This window comes from Leptosomus discolor, chromosome 1 (genome assembly GCF_034619465.1).
Source record: "Leptosomus discolor isolate bLepDis1 chromosome 1, bLepDis1.hap2, whole genome shotgun sequence".
Taxonomy (NCBI): domain Eukaryota; kingdom Metazoa; phylum Chordata; class Aves; order Leptosomiformes; family Leptosomidae; genus Leptosomus; species Leptosomus discolor.
This window is the reverse complement of record NC_141391.1, coordinates 92,092,023-92,112,709: the sequence shown is the minus strand read 5'-3', so window position 1 is coordinate 92,112,709 and position 20,687 is coordinate 92,092,023. Positions and strand designations below refer to the sequence as shown.

General features: G+C 36.7%; 1 protein-coding gene across 2 annotated transcripts in view; it reads left to right on the top strand.

Annotated features, from left to right (window-relative positions):
• DMD (dystrophin) overlaps positions 1-20,687 on the top strand; it is a 1,194,940-nt gene that overhangs the window by 806,363 nt on the left and 367,890 nt on the right. For both annotated transcript variants that reach the window (XM_086469458.1, XM_086469399.1), the window contains 2 exons: positions 11,478-11,579; positions 17,328-17,436. In XM_086469458.1, coding sequence (XP_086325584.1) covers positions 11,478-11,579; positions 17,328-17,436 — 211 coding nt within the window. The remainder of the gene's footprint in view (positions 1-11,477; positions 11,580-17,327; positions 17,437-20,687) is intronic.

The following is a 20,687-nucleotide window of genomic DNA, read 5'->3' as shown; positions in this document are numbered from 1 at the left end:
GTGCATACACACATAGTAAACAAGTTTTATTATGTTGTAACACAGTCAACAAGAAATCATTAGCTGAAATAATTTTTAGAATCCCAAATATGTAAAGAATGGAAAGTATATTGTCTAGTAAGGTAGAGATAAGAAAAGCATACAAATGGGCTAGTGCTAATACATTTTTAGTTGCTGCTATTTTTTAGCTGTTACTATGGATTATTTGCTCTGGTATTTAGTCTTTGAAATCTGTGAGTCAGTATTTTTACGAAGTCAAGCATTGTAAGTCTTCTGAATAATTGAAGTTTACAAATTTCTTCGGTACTGCTCGACTAGTGTAGTAAAACATGCTGATTCTTTTTTTCTTTGCTCTCCAGAAGTGCAGTCCTGAGAAAACTACCTTAGTTAACCAAGAAAAGAAGCAGCTAGTCATTTTGATTGCTTTTATTACTGATATCGTGACAATAACAATTTCAAGCAAATGTTCATCCATAGAAAACTTTCTAAGTGCCTGAGACAATGGAATATTATTTTGTGAATCCCTACTTCAAAAACAAAATTTTGAAAGCAGAGAAATGCTGCAGAATTAATTGAACAGTAAGTTTTTAGTGGATAAAACAATCCATGGGAAATATTCAAATCTTGGCAACAGTTTATATCCTTTAATCTTTCAATAGAGAGATGTGTTGTTCACTGTGGCTAACACAATTTGTTAGGCACACAGATCTTGCAATTGTAGTTCCTTGGCTAAGGTTCTTTTAAATTCTGCATTTTAAATGCTGTTTCACCTTCTGAGTTGGTATATTCTCAAAATCTGCGCTTAGTATTTGATTGTAGAATTAATCTTCTTAAATTAGTCAAAGAATCCATTAACTAGTTTGGATCAAAGTGTATTTAAAACAGCATCTTTTCTTCTCTGCCTTTTTTTTTTTTTTTTTTTTTTTTTTTAAATAATGTCAGCAGATGTAAAAGGTGCATAGAAAAATACTTGGCAGTAAATGAAAATGCTTAGGTTTTTTTTCTTTTTCATTTCTGGATTTTATTTTAGTAATATGTTTATTACCACTGTATAAATTCATGTGGGGTTTATTTGCGTTTGATACTTCTACACATTCTTTGCCATCACAATGATTTACTTTCTGGGATCAAATGGCCTGGGATGCTGAGTTTGGGTCCAATTCCCCTGCTGTTAAAGGAGGAACTGGAAATGCTCTATTCCAACATGAACAGACAACCCAGTCCTACATGTTCTATAAATGTCTGCTGATGGTGCTCCTTACCTCTTCACGAGAGCTCAGGATGTGCGAGACGGAAGGAAGGATATGGAGAGAGGAGGGAGGTAGTAGTGCCTGCTCCTTCACCTCCTACCTCCTAAAAGGCTTAGGAATCGGCATACTTCGCCGGCCATAGAAGGAGGTTAAAGCTGCACTTCCTGGGAGTTCTTCCAGGTCTTTGTCTCAGCACTGCTATTTCCCCTGGAAGACAGTTTTCCAGGGGGATTGTGACAGATAGGTGACTATAGATGATGAGGACATGGAGGGGATGAACAAAAATGCGAGTCTGAAGAGACCAAAGTTTGTTCTCCTGAAGTCCAGGCTGGCGTGCTTGCTGTTGCACGCTCCTTGCAGCCCGAAGGATCTCAAACTCCACCATCTCGTGCTCGATGCCCCAGATAAAGAAAAGTTCACAAAATGCAGAAATTCCTGTTTCCATTTCTAGCACACTGAAATCCTGCTGACCCTTCCAAATCTTCTTTGTCAGACAATATTGAAAGCCACTTTATGCTTTCCAGCTGCCTTGCCTCCAAATCCTCTTACAATCTCACTGGTCCTTTCTCCCTGCTTACTTAGTTTCCCAGTTTTTCACCTTTATTACCTGCTTACCTTCTAGGTCATCACTCACCGCTCCTGTACTTCTCTGTACTTGAGTCCTCTTTTCGAAGGTTTACACAACCTTAGTTTTTGACTATACTGCTGAAGAAGCTTTGAACCCAGAGGCATCTGGGTGTGGTACTTATTTATATCTGCTTACTATCAATGATGATCAGTTCCCATATATTTAAAATAGCATATTGTGTTAATTTTTAACAGATAAGAATAGGCCATCCTTAAAAAAAATAAATAACTCTGTGTTCTTAAAAATAACTTCTATTTGGATTTTGTCCTTGATAAGCTTTGAATGACAATAAGAAAGCTGTCAGCTCTTGTCAATCACTTCATTATATTCTTGACAACCTCCAGTTAGAACATAAGAAAAGAGCATGGCTGAGGAGTAGCAAACCTAATTGTCGACAAATAAAAGAAAATTCACCCACAGGAGAGAATGAAAATGCCGAGTGGACATTGCCGTATTTTTCTTTCCATCAGCCTTCATTTGTCAGTTTCTGCTTGTCAAGCTAGGCCAGAGAAGTCAGATTTTAACTCTTTATTGTTTCTTTTACCTTTTCATTTTGCTGACATCCTTTTAAATGAGTAGTTTTTATATGCAATAAGAGGTATTATTGTTTGTCCACATGGGCACACAAGGCATGCATACCCCAGAGATTTATCTTCCTGTATTCAGACATCTGTGTCTGATTTGACAAAAGGTTGAACTGTGAAAAATTCTGATGATGAAATATTGTTTGACTATTTAAACTACTCCAATTCACTATTAAGATCTGCAGTGAATGTCAATTTAATCAACTCATAAAACCTAGAGATTGATATTCTGTACATAAATCAATTATCACTCTTTCCAGAAATCTTTTTATGGGACTTTGAGAAGCAACCTGCTCAATGTTTTTTTTGTGAGCTTTGAGCATCTAGATTTTAAACAGTCTTCATCCAAACCTCTTCTAAAAAAATCTGTTTCAAGAGCAAGAACTTTAAACAATATTAGCTACAAATGGATTGTGAAAATGTAGCAAAACTTTCTCAGTGAGTAATCTTTGTAAATTGTTTAATCTATAGCAGACTTTGAAGTCTTAAGAATGGATTGCAAATGTGACTGTGTCCCAGTGTCTCAAGAAAGGAAAGATTTTTGAAAGATGATCAAGTATTTGTTGTGTGGTAATATTTTTCTAGGAAATAATGGATGAATAGTGAATTGAGATGTGATTTCATTTTTGAAAGCATAAGCTTTATAAAAGTGTGGATGAGTTACTTGGAATTTAGTGAGGTTGTACCTCAGCTTTGTCTTTTGGCTTCCTCCTTGTGCTATTAATAACAGGGTGCTGTTCAGAGGCCCAGAGAAAAGTGTGGTTGATATAAATGAGCAAATAAATATAGGAGGAAAGTTACAGAAATGACAGAGCAGTTTACCAAGGCTCTAGTGAAGTCAGTACTAAAACTGTAGCTTGTTTCGGTGTAGCTAGTTTTTCAGAGACAGGATATGTCCTCTCCTATTCAGAAAATAGAGTTTTCTAAGATTCTCACTGATTGTGTTCTTTTTCACATGCTCTTTTATTAACAGGAAAACTGCTTTCTCTTCAAAATACAGTTCTTGAAAGCTCTTCGACATTCTTCTTGGTAATAACATGTCATTTGTTAAACAGTAACTCCTCTTCTGTAAGATTATATATTTTGCTCTGCTGATCACATGCAACTTAAAGTACTGGAATCTGAAGAAGACTCCATACAAATGACTGCTTATATCTCTACAAGGTCCTATTAGCTTTGGCTTAATCTGATTTGAATTGATCGCTATGTAGTAAATATCAGAGGAGGGATCGTATATCTTCTCAGGTTTTTGTACATTGGGAACTACATGAATTTTTGGTACCCGATGGGTATTTGAATAAGTTTGATTTGATGACTAATACCAGAAGACGGGCATATCTGAAAACATATTACAATCAACAAACCAATGTTAGAACAATAATAGATTTTGATTTTTTCTAATTTCTGTTTGCAGCCACACACTTCTCTGAAAATAATTCTTTATTTACTAAACTTGAAATGAGGAGGAAAATTTGCATATAAGCCCTGACCTAAGAAAGAGAAGAATAAACAACCAAGAATTAGATGGTAAAAATAAATAAGTAAATGTCTCCCTCCCAAGTTAAATTATTTGTAATTCAATTTATTGAATAAAACTGTCATTATTTGTGCAAAGAGGAAGAAGAAATTCTGATTTATTTCTTTGCTGTTTACAAGAAGAAATAAATAACTTTTATGACTTAGTACTTTTATAATTGTCATCAACTGTCACTTGCCAGTCAAGATGCTTATGGTGGTAGTCCATATGTGCTACTGTGTCAATCTAAGTAACTTTTCTTCCTCTTAAGCTGCTCTCCTTCAGCATCTAAAAGAACACACAACTAGGAGAGAGCTTGTGAAATTATTGGGACTTCCCTTATTTTCTCACAAGAATTTTTCATTGTGTTTTTCTCCCAAATTTCCTTCTTCTGTGGTGGTTCTCCTCGGTTTGTTATTAGCTCCTTTATACTATGCACTGGAACTAAGACAGGATCTGCAGTCGAGGTGGACCGGGAGCAGCTGCTTCATCCTTTGTCCTGTCCAGCCTCAAAATAAAATACTCTGAATCATATCCAGTCTCAAAGAATTCTTCTTACTGGGCCTTTTCACAGTCCAACTGGATGATTAACTGTGCTCTATCAGTATATGACCACCATAGCCAATTGTTTTCATATGCCATATCTGCAGGTCATGTCTTTACAGCTAATAATTTCATCTGTCTTCAGTACCTCCAGGAAATTTCCTTTTCAGGACAGACAGCTGCAATGGATAGATATTGATTTGTCTGTGTGGGGAAAAAATAACTATATTTCATCTCCTCTAGATGTACAGAGGAAGCTCACAAATTTCTGATAGCCAGCAGAAAAATGTGCTTTGGAAAAAAACCCATCTTTTTACTCTGCAAAGTGGTGGGGATTGCTATTTCAGGCACTTTGTTTGCATGGCTTAAATTTTGGGACTTTCTTATTTCCAATTCATTGCAGAGGATTTCCTTTTTATTTTCTTTCCTTCCCTTTTCCAGTATCAGGACTGAGAGGTATTACAGGAAGCAGAACGATGAAAAACACCACGGAGTCTTAATAGACTTGGTGTCTGCATATTTTACAAACTGCACAAAGGCTGCACTTACAGGTTTAAAAAGTAGCTATGAACTCTAGAATTGAATTGTTGCACTTTTAAAAGGAAGAAGTCCTTCCTGTAGTGCTCTATTCCGTGAAATAATTATTCTACTCTAAAGTATCTCAAAGATTGTTCACATAGGTCAAGAGCTATAGTCGTATCAATTTTCCAGTCTCTCATTAAAATCAGATGACTGTCTTTTGCACGCTTTACCTTAAAAAGGTGGATGAATCTCACAGTATTCTTTTTCCCCCATTAAGATAGCTTCTAACACTGCCTTGGGATCGTACTTTGGATTTCACACATTCAAAAGATCAGTGGTTTGAGATAGGGGGTGAAAGAATGGTTATTTTATTTACTCATTAAAATGGCATTTTTAGAGACAGATACATACAATTGGCTGTCTGCTAGTTACAGAGTATTTTTAGTGATAAAGCAATTTCACACTAAGTTTCTACCTAAGCCACTCATGGAATGGTCTTTAAATTGGATTACTTGTGGTTTGTTTTTTTTATATCCATAAAACTCTTTGGCAGGAAGGTGAAGTTAAATTCTGTACCTTAGATGTTCACAGAGCGCTTTCTTTCTGGGTAGAGATAAGTGAAATATTCAGGAAGTTATCAAACCTTTTCATCTGTTATGTAGAAAAGAACAGAGGTACAAGCTTTTCTCTCCTTGAATTTTATCAAGATTGATTAAAGGTTTTATTCAGGAAGTTTAAATACCTGCAAATGCATATTTTGCCCCAGTGAATTAGGTCCACCTCAATACGGCCACAGAACTGTTAACAGCATGTCTTGCATGTATTCTAATATATTATATAAATATCTAAAGTGACTACCAAGAATGCCGTTGACTGTACTATCTGACCTACCATTAAGCTCACTGTGGTGTAGCTGAACTTTGATGTATTTTAATTGTCTTCTCTGACCATTTTTCTTTGTGGTGGGATTAGCTTGTCAGTCTGCTCCATGAACAGGAATGTGCAGAGCTGAGTCAAAGGAGAAAATGAGGTCATTTATTTAGAACTGGAATTCTTGAAGATGGGAATATATTCATGTTTTCTATCCAATTCCCTTTCTTTAGTTGTGAGGAAAAAATGAAGCACATGGAACCTCACCATTTATTTATAGCTTTTTCCCTAAAATATCTGGGAATAGTAACCTGAAAAATAGGTGTGAATATTTCAATGAAGCTTGCTGGAACTTCTAGTGTGCATGAATAAGAAAATCCACCTCAGAGAATTTTGGTTGCAAGTTACATTCTCCCTCATCTAAAAGGCAAGAAAAACATAATTAAATGTAATTTTCCGTTATCAAGTCAAATATATATATATGGGGATCTATATCTGATTGTTTTGAAAAAGACTTTTTGAAATTAAAAGCCTCCAAATTATTTTAGGTTTTAGATTTAGTATATTTGCTTGTTAAACGTCACTGCTTGGTCTTGATAAGTAAAGTGAAGGGAAATGGCTTACTGCTTCTGTTTTCCTGTGAATAATTTCTCTTCTTTAATCTTCATTTAATGTACTGTCTTGATAAAAAGAGTTCGTGACTTTTAAACCAACTCACTATATTAATTTCAAAGTTATATTTTTTTGTTTGAAGGTTGTAATTAAATTTACGTCTTTGCATTGCACTTCAGCATGAAGACACAGGTTTAATTACCCTGAGCTTCTCCTGCTGTCCCTGCAGAAAATGTCCCATGGTCATAATCTCATTGCGAAATCGATCCCAAAAGTTCTACCAGCGTTACCAGAGAAGGTGAATCAACGCTTGTGATTCTTAATATAGGCAAATACGCGGTCTGAAATGCTGCAGATACTTTTATAGATAGTCGTCTGGGCCTCTTAGTATATGCGCGGCATATGTCAAACAGCCTGTCTGTGTCTGCTAGGATAGTTACCATCTCTTGAAATAACATATGCCAAGCCATCAAACTTTCTCTTCCATTAGCATACACACCAGAGGTTTAGCCAATATATTGGTTTCAGCTAGGGAATACGAATTTTCCGAGTTCTGAGCTATATCAACAGACTTTCATCGTCCAGATGGGGCTGCAGACAAGTCACTGCCACTTTTTCAGCCTGTAGATTTGTTCATCAGGTTGAACTGACATCTTGTTGGAAATGCAGAAGCCAATGTGGCTTATTCAGCAATAGGCTTTCATCAGTTCAGATGCGCCATTTTTAACACCATTGAAAATGCATAGATGGTGCGTCATGGAAAAAACGTGGCCTCTGATTCTTGTTGTTTATACATGTTTGAGAAACAGCAGTTTCCAATGATGATGTATTTTAATTTGCCATATGTGTGAAAAGTTTAATTAGCATATTCATCACCCAGCCCAAAAGCAGCATTATGATTTCTTTCACAGGCAGTTCATAAATTGTGCAATTCAAGTAGTCAGCTCTATCTCCTAGTGACAGTGCTTCATCCACCTTACAATCACCCTCCCACTGTGAACAAAGCGAGTGTGGCAAAGGAGTCAGTGATCTTGAATCAGGACTTTTAAGAAGTTATGGCTTTTGGTATTCCCTGAAAGCTGATGGACAGGAGCATGGTCACTCCTGTTAGCTTTAGTAGCAACCTGGCCTGTACGATCGAGAGCAGACGTCAGGCCCTGCTCTGAGAGTATGCTGTTCTGGATCCTGCACAGGCTAGATAATAACTGCGATCTCTGTTGCAAGCAAACCATTGGAGGCCGTGTTATGGTCGTTACCTTTTTGTTCTCTTAGTGAACTGAATGATGGAGCAGTATCCTAAAACTACTCTCTTGCCTGTCGACCCATATTAATAGAGTGTCACCTAGCAAATGGATTTAAAATTGCTGGAAACTTGCTCACTGGGCAGAATTCATCAAGGGGCTATCCCATCAGGCAGAGAACTGGGCAAAGAGCTGCCTTCAAAATTACTGCAGTAATTTAATGTCAGATATGTGCTTATTTGAAATAATTTTGTGATGTTTTTAGGTGCTGTTGGAATTAATCAATCAAAAAGTAGTTGCTGCTCTAACAAATAAGATATCTCTTAATTTCAGTGGTGTTCAAATGAATGACAAGACAGTGAGAACGTCTTTTTCCCCTGGACTCTTATCTCTATTCTTATTTCCACATAAATCTCAAATGAGGCATCATGTTATATTGGATAGACTTGCACAATGCTCTTTGGTTTAGGTCAAGGCCATTGATTTTGAAAGATCAGACTGCACAAGATTGGCTCATGTAATTCCAGAAAATTGTAGCGTAGAAGGAATTGGTGATTTAAGAGCTAAATACATTATGTTTCTGTTACCTGGCTATGGAAAATTATACCTTTATGTCCATAAAGAACAAATATCTTTTGAATTAATGAAGAATACCTTTTCAAATGTTTATATAATTTGTAGAAATGGGGTATCTTAGTTTTTATGTGTTGCATATAATGGCATTAACATAAAATAATGACAATGAAAAGGATCATTAAATGTTTTCTTCTTTTCTGCAGAATGTGGAGTCGCATGGTACCATCAGTCATTGTATCATCATACCATACATATTTTGCTTTTTTTCTTTTCCTCTTAATTTTAAAAGCAAAATTAAACTATTTATATGTGTATATATGTGGTAAATCATGATTCAAATTTCAATATATAAGGTGAAGCACAAATAAATACTGAGCAGCCAAATTTTGTAACAGCTACAGGACTTGAGTAGTAACTCCTGTTATGAATCATCCTTTTAATTAGTCTGGAGTGCCTTCCCTAGTCAGGTTCTTCTGGGTTTGAATTTTCACTTCCAGGTAGTGGCACTCGACTGTTATTGTTAATGGCTGTTATTACAAACCTAGTCAGATCAAATACATGACAAAGCTTAAGAGAGCCTCCTGAAAGACACTCTGCTTCTCCTCAAGTCTAGAAAACGTTAAGGGGAAGTGGTAAAGATGACCTGGGAGGGACAAGTACGTGCTTGGGTTTGCTCCATCCTTGTTATAGCTACTGGGGCTGTGTGGGGCCACCGGCTCCCTGTGTCCGGGGTGGATGGAGGGCTTACCTTGAGGGGCCTTCAGGGCAGAGCCTGGCAGCCTGGGCCCATCCCATCTGGCAGCCAGGAGCAGGGCAGCTGGAAAGCAACCTGGGGATGGGATGTGGGCCTGGCTCAACAGCACTGGTGGCTGGGCAGGGCAGGGCTGTGGGGAGCTAAAGACCAGCCCTGCTGTGGCACCTCTGGGGCAGGGGCTGACATGGGGACCTGGGCTGTGGGCAAGGTAAGGGTACCCCTGGCGGGCTGTGTAGGGGCAGTCAAGGCTGGGGGTACCCTCAGGGCCTGGGACTGCGTTAGATGCCATCATAGAATGCACCTTCCATGCTGGTTGCAGCCTGAAAGAAACCAACTTGTGTGTTTCCAGACCAGTCCCTGGTAGAAACCAAAGATCATTTGAGTGGGGAAGATAGGGAGATCCTCTTCAATGGCATATCCATACTGAACGTTAAACCAGTAGTGTGGGTGCACCCATAACGATCTTGATATTCTTGGCCTTTACAGGGCATTGTAACATGTTTTTCCTGCTACAGAACTTTTTATGATACCTAGTGCTGTTATAAAATGACATAAGTATTTGAGAAGTATAGAATAACTCAACACAAAATATTGGCAAAATACTGCAAATGGCTTAGTTTAAATAAAAACCAAACAACTAAACAAACAAATATTAATGCCTATTTTTCATCGAGATAGACAGAAAATTTCCACGTTCATCAACACTCCTTGCTGATTATTTTTTCTTTATATGATGAATAGGGAAGTAGAAAGCTAACCTAGTATTGAAACAGAAAGAAAAATAGGACATTAATGAGGATTTGATCAACAGGTTAATAAACTCACACTCACCCAATAGCCCAATTTTACTGTGGATTGCTTTTCAGTGCTCATTCTCTATGAATCCTTTCAGTTATATCTTATTAATATTGAAATGCATAATAAAAAGCAATTAAATGCAAACCCAATTCAAATATCATTGTGAGAAATGACACAAGCTTTAATGCACTTCATTTGCTATTGATAAACAATATTTGAAAAGACAAATGGGAGATGATAGGGAATTTATCAACACTTTTTATTTTTACTGATTGTCCATAATGTTTTGCAAGTAAAATTTCAGGCACCACTGTAGACGTACTTTCTATGTTGACCTGAAGCAGAGGAAAAAAATGGCCCCTTTCTGAAACTGAAAATGATACAGATTTCAACAAGTTTATTGCAGAGCAAAGAATAGCAGATTTCCGCCAATTAAACGATGTGTCAGATCAGATAGTGACGAGCCTGGCGCACAGTCTTGTCTGCTGTCACATTAATGAGAACTGAGATTGTAGACAGAAAATCAAGTTGGAGAGTCAATGGATAGTCTGCAATGTTTGATATGACAACGTAATCAAGCTGTAAAATAGGTGGGAGAAGAGTAGAGAGAGGAGAAGGGGAAAAAACCCAAACAAACAGTTAATTTTACTATCTTGGATAACTGGGATTTGTGTTTATCTTTTGGTTTTTGCTTATATTACTTGAGAAATGGAAACAATGTGAATCTTGGAACTCCAGATGTAGTTTATCTTTTCTTTTATGCTTTTCAGTGAGTTTTTTTTTTTTCTGTTTTCTTTTTTTTTCTTTTAATTACCTTGCTTCAACCATTCTTTTTTTTGGTTTTTGGTCAGTGCCTGACAAAATGAAGCTGCTGTATGTTGGTAAGGGTTTCCTGGAGTTGCCTTATGTTAGCAGATGAATGATACCTTTCCATATTAAACAAGAAAATTGCTAGAGAATATGCTGTTGCTAATTCAGTAGGGTGTCATTGCTAATGGTAGGTGCCTCCCCAAACCTTTAGGAACTGTCTCTGCTACTGTGGTTTTGATTTTAATTCATTAGTATAAATGCTTTACTAGATAAGTATTAGTTTACTACTAGTAATAGTAATTTTCTATTAATATTTTTAAGCTTTCTAAATTCAGTATCATTGTTGCATCTCATAATACAGTTTTAATGCCACGTACTGTATGAACAAAGTGTTTACCAGTGCACTTTTAATCTGCTGGTAATGTGAAACAGAAAAAAAGGACAGAGCTGCTTAAATGAGATTTCTCATGCCTGTCTTTCCTAGTATGAATTTGTGTTAGCTTTGTAATCGTTTTATTGAAAACTTCAAGATGAAGGGACGTATTGCTGTTTATTTTGCGATCATTACTCTTTTCCATCCCTCTTCTCTTTTGTTTTTTCTCTGGTGACCCTCTTTGTCCTTAGCTGCTACTATTCATAAGTTTTCCCAGAAACTAATCCTGAGCAGAAACTAATCTACTGGTGTTTTACAGCTTCCCATGGAGCTTTAGGACTTTTCAGTCTTATTGCTTATGCTACAGTTAATCTACACTGCATGTGTTTTTATTTTTCAGGAAACTGAAGCAGCAGTCCAGGCTAAACAGCCGAATGTGGAAGAGGTTTTGTCTAAAGGGTGCCATTTATATAAGGAAAAACCAGCCACTCATCCAGTAAAGGTAATGAAGCAACCTTTAGCAATATCCATTACTGTGTAATGGGTTATGCTTCCCCTGTTGTACTCTTGTCCTTGATGTGCTCTGTTTAAAATCAATGAAAGAACATGGCAAATGGCATTTGTTTTGTGCTGTTATGGCATAGCCAGGAAAAATGTAGTGTTCCCAGCTAGAAATTTTTTGCATATTGTGATAGGAATATTGGTTTTGATGTTAAGGGTGTTCTACCTCTTCAAGAGCAATCCATTTTGAAAGCAAATGTAATTTTTGGTGCCTAATTAATGGCATCATATAACATGTTTTTAAACTCCTTATTTTGAATTTAGCTTTTAGGAATTTTGTCAATTAACAGAAAAGAACATATTTTCTAGAAGAGGTAAGAGTTAAGTCATAAAGAGGGCCCTTTGCTTTAGAATTTTCCTGTTGTGAAAGACAGAAGACATGGCATTTTAAAACTTTCCCACTCAGATTCTCTGCCAAAATTCATGCAGAATTACTGACTTGATTCTGTTTTGGAGCAAAGGGTACATAGCTAAGAAGGCTGATTCCTCCCAACACTTCTCTTTTAGAAAAATGTACTATAGAATCCTTTTCCCCAGCATAGAAATCAGTTTGAAGGGGATGTTTCCTAAAGACTTTGTAAACCTTCATTGAGACTAGAGTATCATTTTCTAACCTGTAGAATCCTGAAACAGAAAATAGTGAGCAAACAGCCACCCATGTGTGGTTCAGCAACTTTTGGAGTGGGAGGATAGACTAGTAAGGTCACTACCTTATCAACCAAAGCTTGATCTGGTTTCTGGTTTTATAACTGCTAATAAAGTATCTGTGAACATGATAATTAAGAGTTCCCAGAAACTGTAATAACGGCTTATTGATTACACTAGGTATCTATTGCAGTTGCTTCTGACTGGGCAGAGATAGTAAACTTTGTCGTTGTGGTTAGAAGTTTTCCAAACCTGAAGCACTCAATAACCTCATTTTACAGAAAAAGGTTTCCTCACAAAGTTAGGATGTCTATAGGTGACATCTACAGTGAATTTCTCGTTTTTCCATCTCTATTTAGTCACTGTTCTTGGAGTATTATTTTCCTACTTTTACAAAATTTCCTCTAAATAACTTGTACATTCCACCAGCAAATCTCCATTCACAGGAACACATGAATGCACTTATCTCCACTTCAGAAATTAATACATATTTAAGAATGATTCGATTTCTCTTCTCCTTTCCTGAACAGAAATCCTTGAGAGTTATTTTCCCCTTCAGTATCTATGCTTTTTTTTTTTTTTTTTTAAATGATCAGGTCTCCTAAACATTGATAAAACACTAAAAGAGGTAAACTCAAGGTGACTTAAAAACAGTGTGATAATGAGAGTGGTCAGAAACAAAGCTTTTGATTGTGTACTGGGCATTTTCCTTGGCTAATACAGCACTATTATTGTTTGGAACAAAAACGTGTCATCTGCACACTGTATGGATGATGGAACAAAAATCACTCTGCAATAGCTGCATTTACTCATTTCCTGTGACTTCAGCTGCAGTCTTAGGGGATCTTATGCCACATTTTAACAAGCAAAGCACTTGAAATGACAAAAAAAACCTAGATTTTGGCTTTCTACATTTTTGTCATTGCGTATAAAGAATTGCAGAATGAATGCTGGCATTTTCAAGGAGAACTAATACTTGTTTTACGTACCACTGGCAGAAGTATAAGTGGTGTGACATGATTCTTTTTAGGCCAAACTTCTAACATAAAGTGTACTCTGTGTCTGTTTCTTTTAAGTGTTCACATAAAAGACACTGAAAACCGCCAGTTTCTACCAAATTTACTGGAACAAGATCAGTCTTTAAATAAAGATTACGATGCTCCTTGAGCTGTAGTTTTGACAGTGATATTGTATGTCTGTGAGGAAATTAGTAACTACTTGTGGAATAGTGCGTATTTCATTTCTAGTCCCTCTTTAATTGAATTTTAATTTTTTCATTACATTTTGTAGTTCAGTTGATTGAAGTACCTCTGAAGTTAATTTAGGGTTCACTCTCCGTCTTGTACAAAAAGTCATAAACCAATGAATATATAGTGTCAGGACTGTTGAATTGCTTTATTGATGATGTAGGTTTCCTTAAGCTTCCACCCATTTATACTGTTGGTCTTCTGTCATCATTCTTCATGAGTAGATTCCTACATTATCTGCTATTTATATGTTCCGATATAGACTTTTCAGCAAATGTCAAAATCATTTTCTACACGAAAGGTATCTTGTGGAAGCAGAAATAGTTTGTACTCAGATTAAGGTGTTTTTGAAAAGATATTAGCAAGGTTGCAAAATTAGACACTCAAAATTTAAGAAAATTTTTGAATTAAATCTGCTGTGGTGGCCTTGATTTAGGCTGAACCCTGCCTAATTCAGTGCAGGATATGGATAACACAGTGTGAGCAACTATTCAATACTTAGACTCATGCTCCTTGTTTAATGTGTGGCACAGGAAAAAAAAAGATAAAATTATATGGCCTCTTTAAAAGCGTGAATTACTTGCATAGCATGGCTTGACCACTTTGTAGATAATTTAGTTCTCTGAGGCACCTTTGTCTTATGTTCTTTTTTTTCTATCTGGTTTTCTTAATTCAGCCCAATTCTTGCCATTCTTTTCAGTAAATGAGGTAGAGGTCCTATTGACTCATTCACACTGCAAGCCTCTCCTGTGCTGGAAAACAGTATATGTCAGAGGATTAAAGATATTGGTGCAGTTATGTGCATGGTATCTGAATTAATGTTCATAGTTGACATTAGTCTGGCATTTCCTAATGCTTAGTTGTTTATCTTTGCAACCTTTATAATACACTCTCATTATAGCATTTTGAATGTAAATTAAATCCAATGGATTTATATTGACGCATACTTAATCTTATCTCATATTTATGTCACTGAAATAAGTACATTTTCACACCTTCAGTAAGCATACTAAAAGTGCTGATATTGGAATTTTGCATTGCAGTAAAAATATTTTTTTATGGCAAATGAAATCCTAGTATATGCTAATTCAGAGTCAAGAATGGCATGAGACGTGTGATCGTTTAAACACTAGCACTTTAATAATCAGACCTATTCACTTTTATGAAACAGATTTCATGCTTTTGAAATGCATTCCTGTAAAGCTTTTGCAGGTGGGGGAGGTTACTGCTGGTGACAGTGGCAATAGAAAGAACGTAAACCCCAATCTCATGATTAACAGCATTTAAACAGAACAGTTTATTCAGGAAAGGATTTCTGTGGTAGTGGAAGAGCTTAGTTCCCTTGCACAGCACTCAATTTGTCCTTTCCTGAGTTGCATGGGAGAGTGAGTAGTGAGGACCTCATTTGCATTGTTCTCTGTCTTGCATTTAAAAGACTACATAATTTCTCTCTCTAAATACTCCTGTCCAGTTTTAGTGCTCTGGATGAGATTGGTTCATGTATGAAAGTTTACCTCACTTGAATTGTACCAGTGCTGATATTTAAAGAAAATCAATAAATCAATAAGAGTTTTCTTCAATGCAACATATTTTGATGTTCATACTTGTCACCAAAGCTCTACAGTTGCAATTACAGCAAAATTGTTGTGCTCAAAGAAGTTAACGTTTTAGTGCTCACATGTTAATTTATGGCAGATGCAAGACTGGATCAAACTATAATTCTGATAGAAGAGTTTGAACTAGATACTTTCTTATCAGTGGTGTAGATGTTGCCTCAGACAACCCTCTCTAATGCCTGTGGTGGGCATGTGTTATATTTTGTCATTGCTGAAAAGAAATCCCTGGCTCACATCCGTATTGAATGATTAAGCAGCTACTCATAGTGAGGACAAGTATTATATTAATAACATCCATATCTCCTTCCTGAGTTACTGTGACTATATTGTAAAGTTAGGCCAGACTTTGATAGGGTAATCTCTCCACCTTTTGTTTTTAAGGACTCCCTGCTGCTATTGAATTAAGAGATATTGGAGCAGTCCTTTGCATTTTAAGCTATGGAAGTAGGTTCTTGGACTACAATAGCAGAAAAACCCCAAGAATTTCAAAATCTGACATCAAATGTGTCCAAAGTGTATGGTTTTGTGTGTCTGTAACCCACACAGAAATTAAACATAGGTATGACTTTGAATTGTCATATGACAAGCTGCATTTATCATGTGTGCTTGATTGCTTTTTCTGCCTAGTTCTCATAGTCTAATATCAAGGAGAATCTTGGATATTCCTAACTTTTTGTTTTATATTTAATGCAGTTTTTAAACTGCTCTTAAAGATAAAAAGTTGGTTTATTCCCTAATGCAGAATTGTGTCCTTTCTCTCCTGCCCTATCAAAAAGCATTTACACAAAAGTCTGTTGAGAGTTTATACCAGGCAGTATTCTGGCCTTCATTGGCGAGAGATATAAAAGAACTTTGCAGGTTTAAAGTATTTATGGCAAAGCTTAAGGCAAATTCTAGAAAGGCTCCCCTGACATATGAAAATATAAAATTGTGCTACCTCAGTGTCTGTGTGTACGCACTTCAATTTAATGAGGGATGTTCTCTATCCCTCTCCTGTTGACCCCTGTCATCTTAGACTCCAGGTAATTAAAGTACCTTCCTTAATAGGCATCCTGTGGCCATCATGGCTGGATTGTGATTTAGACCATATATCTAATCGTGAATTGGACACCAGAATACTAAAAGCCTTCCTGAGTGGCCTTGGTACTCTGTACTGCTTTATGTAGCAGAAAATCAGGGTGCAGCTTAAAAAAGAAATGCAGTCTTCATTTTAAGAGTTTTGAGATGCCAGCATAGAATTAGCAATGCTTCGTCCTTCTTTACAGTCCTTAAACAAGGAAGAAAGAGGGGTAGAAACATTTTAAAATCTCAGTGCCTCTTGGGGTTTTCTGAGGACTGATATAATTCACACTCCAGACTTCCACTCAGGTTTTGCTTAAAAGTAACAGTTTAGCCATTACTAGTCAGGACTGCATGCCCACATGCTGGATTTTACGACTCTCTGAAGACTCTTAGAACTTTATTTTTGAATTATTTTTTTTAATAGGTGGACAAATGTGTTCTGCATTTGATACTACAAATTGCAGAGGTTTTATTGACAAGTTTTTTTAAATACATAATTCACCTTTCTATTTTAATTTAAAAAAAATTAGCATCTCAAGTTCATGGTGATAAAAACTCCTACCTCTCTACAGTATGTTGAAGAAGAAGTCATCCTTTCTTCTCTAAAACGGTGTGAAGGCCTGTCAATCGGGGAGCAGGGCAAACCAGTGCTCGGGAGTGGTGGGGCTCCCCACTGGGCTGCAGGACAGGATCTCACCAGCCAGGACCCGTCCCATTGGCCCCAGCCAAGGAGCAGGGCAGGCCATGGCTGGCCCTGGGTGGGGGTCAGGATCAGGCCCAGTGATCAAACACAGCCCCAGGTGGCTGGGCAGGGCCATGGGGATGGGAATAGACTGAGGTCAGTCCAGGAAGTCAATCTGTGGTCAGGGTCAGGATAAAAGATGCTTTCAGGACTGCAATATCATGAAGCCCTTTTGCAGCCCAGCTGGGAAGGATTTGAATCATCCCTCTCTCCCATTTATGAAAATTAATAACTGTTTCTACCTTTCTAGTTTTTGGTTTTAGTTCAGGTACTGCATCAGATGGAGGGGGGAAAAAAAGTTAAATTAATTTATTTTACATTTATTTGCATTAATCTATGTATTATACATTTAATATATTGTTATTTTTCTGTTCTAGAAAAAATTAGACGACTTGAGTGCTGACTGGAAGGCAATAAACCACTTAATTCAACAATTAAAGGAAAAGCCAGCATTAGCAGCATTTGGCCTTTTCTCTTCAGGTGTCTGTAAGTGCTTCAGTATATACATCTTTTGAAATTAATTACAAATCACACAGTTTAAATGAAAATGGCTGGAGACCATCTTAAATTCATTCTGCATCCTTACAAATTTCAGCTTTAGCTTGTAAACAGGAAGTGTGCTAGTGGGGCATTCAACGTTTTTATAATTTCCTTTCTGTTTTGTGTAATGTGTCCCAGAAGACAAATTAGATTATGGATTTGATGAAAAGATTGCAGCATGCTTTTCAAATTATTGTTGTTTCAAAGTCTTGCTTCTTTATGCTATGAAGAGATGAGATGCAATTTTGACTTTCTACATATATTCATGGAGGAAATACTATGAAGGGAGAAGAATTATTTAAATTAAAAGATAATAATGTTACAGTTTAAGTGGCTGTAAATTGGTGACAGAATGAAATCCTGAAATTAGTTTTTAAGATAGGGCAATGAACTGAGATTGTTTCAAAACAAAACTTGTGAATTCATAGAAAAGGTTGTATGACATGGTAAAAGTAATTCTGCAGTTAAACATTAAGTCTGTGATATACATCTCTGGGTGTCTTGAGTTCATGAATCCACAACAAGAGAGTTGATCTGCATTTAATTTAAATTATTTGGTCAATATATTAGATTCTTCTCATATCTCTTTATACCTGCTGGTTCCCTGCAAGGATTACAAACTTATTTTTATCTCCTTGATAAATGAATTTTATTTCCCACTGCTTTTCTTTGAAATGTAGTGATTAAGCATGGGTGGAAAAGAAATACATAATGGAAACACTGGGTTAAATCTGAGCTTCTAAGTCTCTAAGATTCTTTACTTGATATTGAACTACCTCAGTTGCTTGGATGGAGAATATTACTCACCCATACAATTTGTAAAGGTGCTCATCAGATATGGGAGCAGAAAGAAATTCTTCCCCACTGCCATCAGACTGTAACTCAGGCTATGATACAGCTACAATAGTCACCTGTGATCTGATTACTTGTAGGATTGATTGATCCCTCTTGCTTTTAACATGTTCTGATGGGTAGCACACAAGAAAAGCTGAAACTGGAGAATTCTCTACCTTCTACTAGTGACTTTCCAAAGCAGAAAAATCTTTTTTTCAGAGAAGTAAATAATTGCACCATATAGACAGATTCCAGAATATTCAGTACCAAAAGACTGTCCAGCCTCTGTCAGAATAGCATATATCAATTCAAGGAAAGCAGATGTCCTGCTTATGATATGTTGAATCTTATTAAATAGGAACTATAATTTCATTTTAGTCACTTAGAACTGCTGTGGTTCCAGTGGCAATCATTTCAATTTTCTAAAAAGCACTAAATACCACTAATATTTTTAAAAACTTTTAGTACAGCAGTATCCTTGCTTTACAGGATTTTATTGTAAGGCATGCTATAGAAATTCATGTAATGACATGGGGAAACTGAAGGAGGTGTGTAAACATTTTTTGCTGTGCTGGGTCACTGAACTTGGTATGTCAGCTTTGCATGTCAGCAGGTTATGTCAGGTTCCAGGGGGAGGGAGTGTTGGTGAGTTTTGTATTTGCTGTTACAAAGGAAATGGTAATAACTGAATGAGAAAGAGAGAACACAGAGTAGTAGTGCAATAGATTCCTATATTAACTGATCTTTAGCTGAAGAATCACAAAATTACTCGTTTACCTTAATACAAGATGTAGGCTCTGACCATTAACATTTCTGAGACTCAGCAGATGGAATTATACATGCAGAAAATGAAAACGCTGGTGTTCTGTAAAGGATTAAGCAGGAAGTAAGATTGATTTTCTTTTTATTGCCAAGAGCACTTGAAATTTGAACCTGTGCTTGTAGCACTAATTCATAATTTTTCTTTATTTGAGTCAGTTTACTGCAGTCACATCATTATAGATGTATCACCATAGAACTGAAGAGTTCAGAAGGGACCTGGGGAGACATCTATTCCTCTTGCTCAAAGCACAGTCAATTAGCACAGGTTGTTTAGGGTCACATCCAGTCAGGTTTTGAATATCTCCACAGATGGAGACTCCATAACCTTTCCAGGCAACCTGTTCCAGTGCTGAACCACTCTCACAGTAAAAAAAGTTTCTTCTTCTATTTAAATAAAATTTCTAGTATTTCAATTTTGGAATGCTGCCTCTCATCTTGTACGGGGCATCACTGAAGAGGGTCTGGCTCTGTCTTCATTACTCCACCAATCAGATATTTATACACACGGATATGATCTCCCTAAGCCATCTCTTCTCGAGGCTGAGACAGCAGGTTTCTACAAAGATAGAAAGTGGGATGTGTTACTAAGGTATTTTTGTATTTTGTTTAAACAAAAAGGCAGGGGGGGAAGAGTTTGAATGTCATGGCTTTTGTCATGCTATACTATAAATTCTGCAGTTATTTTAACCACTTACCTTATAGACATTTTTACAGACTTGTTCTGTGCTGCTGATTCTCATGAACCATGCATTGATGTGCACAGAGACTCAAACTGGCTATGGGAGAGCTAGCTTTAACCAAGCCTCCCAAAATCTAGACAGTCTCATTAATGGCCAATTTTAAAGAAAGATGCACAAAATTAATTTGGAAGGATGCTGTGAAGCAATGACAGTATCTCCTGTTGATAATTGTTCATTTCCTTATTCTCAAGAGACTTTTGTGGACATCAGAATTTAAGAATTTGACACCTGTGTTTGAGACCTGGGAGTGAAGGTGTAATTGACTAATCTCTATTGCCCTGTCAGGTATAATTTGGTCTAGTCTAGCCACAAGAACTCAGCCAGAGGGTCTTACTAAATATACACCATCTGGTGGCTGTTATAGAGGTAAAGGACCCTGTTTATAATTATTTCTAGGTCTGCATATTATAGTTTCTTTGGCAGAAGAAGCACGAAAAAAAAGTCCTTAATATCCCACCAGTCCATTGTGCCTTCAGGCACAATGAACAAGAACTACTTTTCCAGCTCGGAAAATGTACTTAGCTGAAGTGTATGTCTAAAACCTTAGCAAAGATTGACTTCCAAGACAAGATGTTTCAGGAAGGAAATCACACTTGCTGTCTGTACTTGACATGATAACAGGAAATCGTGTTAATGTCTCTATCCAAGTACCTTGATGCATTGCTTAGCCAGCAGTTTGAAAACATTTTAAGCAGAGAGAAATGCAGTTTCGGAATGTACTTTTACAGGAGAGACAGATTTTAATAGTATCGTTAGCATTCATATGACTTCTTTGGTACTGAAGTGCTACCACTGTATTTA